Source organism: Corvus brachyrhynchos, unplaced genomic scaffold (assembly GCF_000691975.1).
Source record: "Corvus brachyrhynchos isolate BGI_N302 unplaced genomic scaffold, ASM69197v1 scaffold140, whole genome shotgun sequence".
Taxonomy (NCBI): Eukaryota; Metazoa; Chordata; class Aves; order Passeriformes; family Corvidae; genus Corvus; species Corvus brachyrhynchos.
Genome location: NW_008235809.1, coordinates 1,273,927 through 1,275,385, shown reverse-complemented (window position 1 = coordinate 1,275,385; position 1,459 = coordinate 1,273,927). Strand labels below are relative to the sequence as shown.

The window sequence follows — 1,459 nt, the reverse complement described above, 5'->3', positions numbered from 1 at the left end:
TCCCCCCCCTCCCCCTGCCGCTGTCCCGCGGTGCTGAGTGGTGTCCCGGTGCTCGTATGGTGCCAGGCGGCCTCTGCCCTCTTCCCCGCAGGCTGCTGGATCCCCTCGCCCGCACCTCAGGACATCCTGTACCGCAGGGGCCTGTGCAAGAAGCGCCGGGGAGGCAAGTCCGGAGCCACTCTGGATTTCGCCCGGCAGGTGAGATTTGAGGTGTTGCATCCCGTCGAGGACCTGGGGGGCAGCGTGGGAGCTTCGCATGCACTGACCCTTTCCCATCCTTCCCACACAGCTGGGTCATTTCTTTGTGGATCACCCAGAAGATGCTTTTGGCTCCCTGGGGCACCTGCTGCACAAGAACTTCTACCTGGGCAACTCCAAGCTGAAGGTCGCTGTCTGTCCAGGGATAACAGTGCTGTTCCCCACCCTTCCCTTCCCAGTCTCAACCTCTGCCCCCTCCTCCTGTAGAGACCAGCCCGGAATAGCACCATACGGATGACAGCCCTGGTGGAGGACATCGACCGCCTGGAGGCCCGACGGTGAGTGTCCCCATGTCCCCTGCCCTGCAGAGGTCTTGGGGGGGGTCCTGCTCTGTCCCCCCACCTAATGCTGTCCATGCCCTGCAGCGGCTGCCCCCGGCAACACTTGGCCTCCCGCCTACGCTGGTTCTCCCACCTGTGCCGTGACTGGCTCTTCGAGGTGCCACTGGGGCTGCTGGCAGACTGCCTGCACGAGGAGCTGATGCAGCAGTGGTCCAACCTGCTCTTCGATGACAGCCTCACAGGGGGAGCACTGGCCTGGCTGCCCGCTGAAGATGGGGGGACACCCATGGGCCGCCTCGTGCACCCCGGAGGGCAGGCCATGAACCACCTCTGTATCCTTCCACATGGGGTGTCCCTGGGGAGGGAAGTGCGGGTTGTGTTGCACCACCCTTAGCCAGCATCCCAGATTTCCAGGACGTGGTGCTAGAGGAGCTGCCCCGTGCCCGGGGCTCCCCAGCGCAGTTTGAGCTCAGTGGGCGTGTCCGGCAAGTGGCTGCAGCCCGTGTGGATGGGGAAGGTGAGCCAGCTGTGGGATCCACATCTCGAGGCAGACAGGACGTAGGGAGGAGGGGCAGCAGGGGCTCTGCCACCTCCTTTCCCCTGACAGATTTTGTTGGGGTCCGCTCAGACTATCACTGTGGTGTTTGGAGGGTGCCGGGCAGGACAGGGGCCGCTCCCGCCCCACTACAGGTCATCCGCACCGACGTGCCTGCCTCCTGCCTCACTGTCAGGTAGGCGTTGGAGGAAGGGGCTGTGCGAGGAGGGAGTTCTGCTGGTGCAGCTCTGCTCCCTGTGGTGGGTGCTGTTGCCCCATGGTGATGCTGTGCCCCCCATCCTGCAGCCCTCACCTTCCCGGGGAGCTGTCTGTCTGCACCCAGAGTGGGACCGTCTACCTCTGGAGCGTCGGGACTGGGGGGGAT

General features: G+C 64.7%; 1 protein-coding gene across 1 annotated transcript in view; it reads left to right on the top strand.

Annotated features, from left to right (window-relative positions):
• The window catches only part of TAF1C (TATA-box binding protein associated factor, RNA polymerase I subunit C), an 8,873-nt gene that overhangs the window by 4,987 nt on the left and 2,427 nt on the right, over positions 1 to 1,459 (top strand). The window contains exons 2-8 of the mRNA XM_017727607.1: positions 92 to 198; positions 290 to 385; positions 466 to 536; positions 624 to 871; positions 946 to 1,056; positions 1,147 to 1,270; positions 1,381 to 1,452. Of these exons, the coding sequence (XP_017583096.1) occupies positions 92 to 198; positions 290 to 385; positions 466 to 536; positions 624 to 871; positions 946 to 1,056; positions 1,147 to 1,270; positions 1,381 to 1,452 (829 nt within the window). The remainder of the gene's footprint in view (positions 1 to 91; positions 199 to 289; positions 386 to 465; positions 537 to 623; positions 872 to 945; positions 1,057 to 1,146; positions 1,271 to 1,380; positions 1,453 to 1,459) is intronic.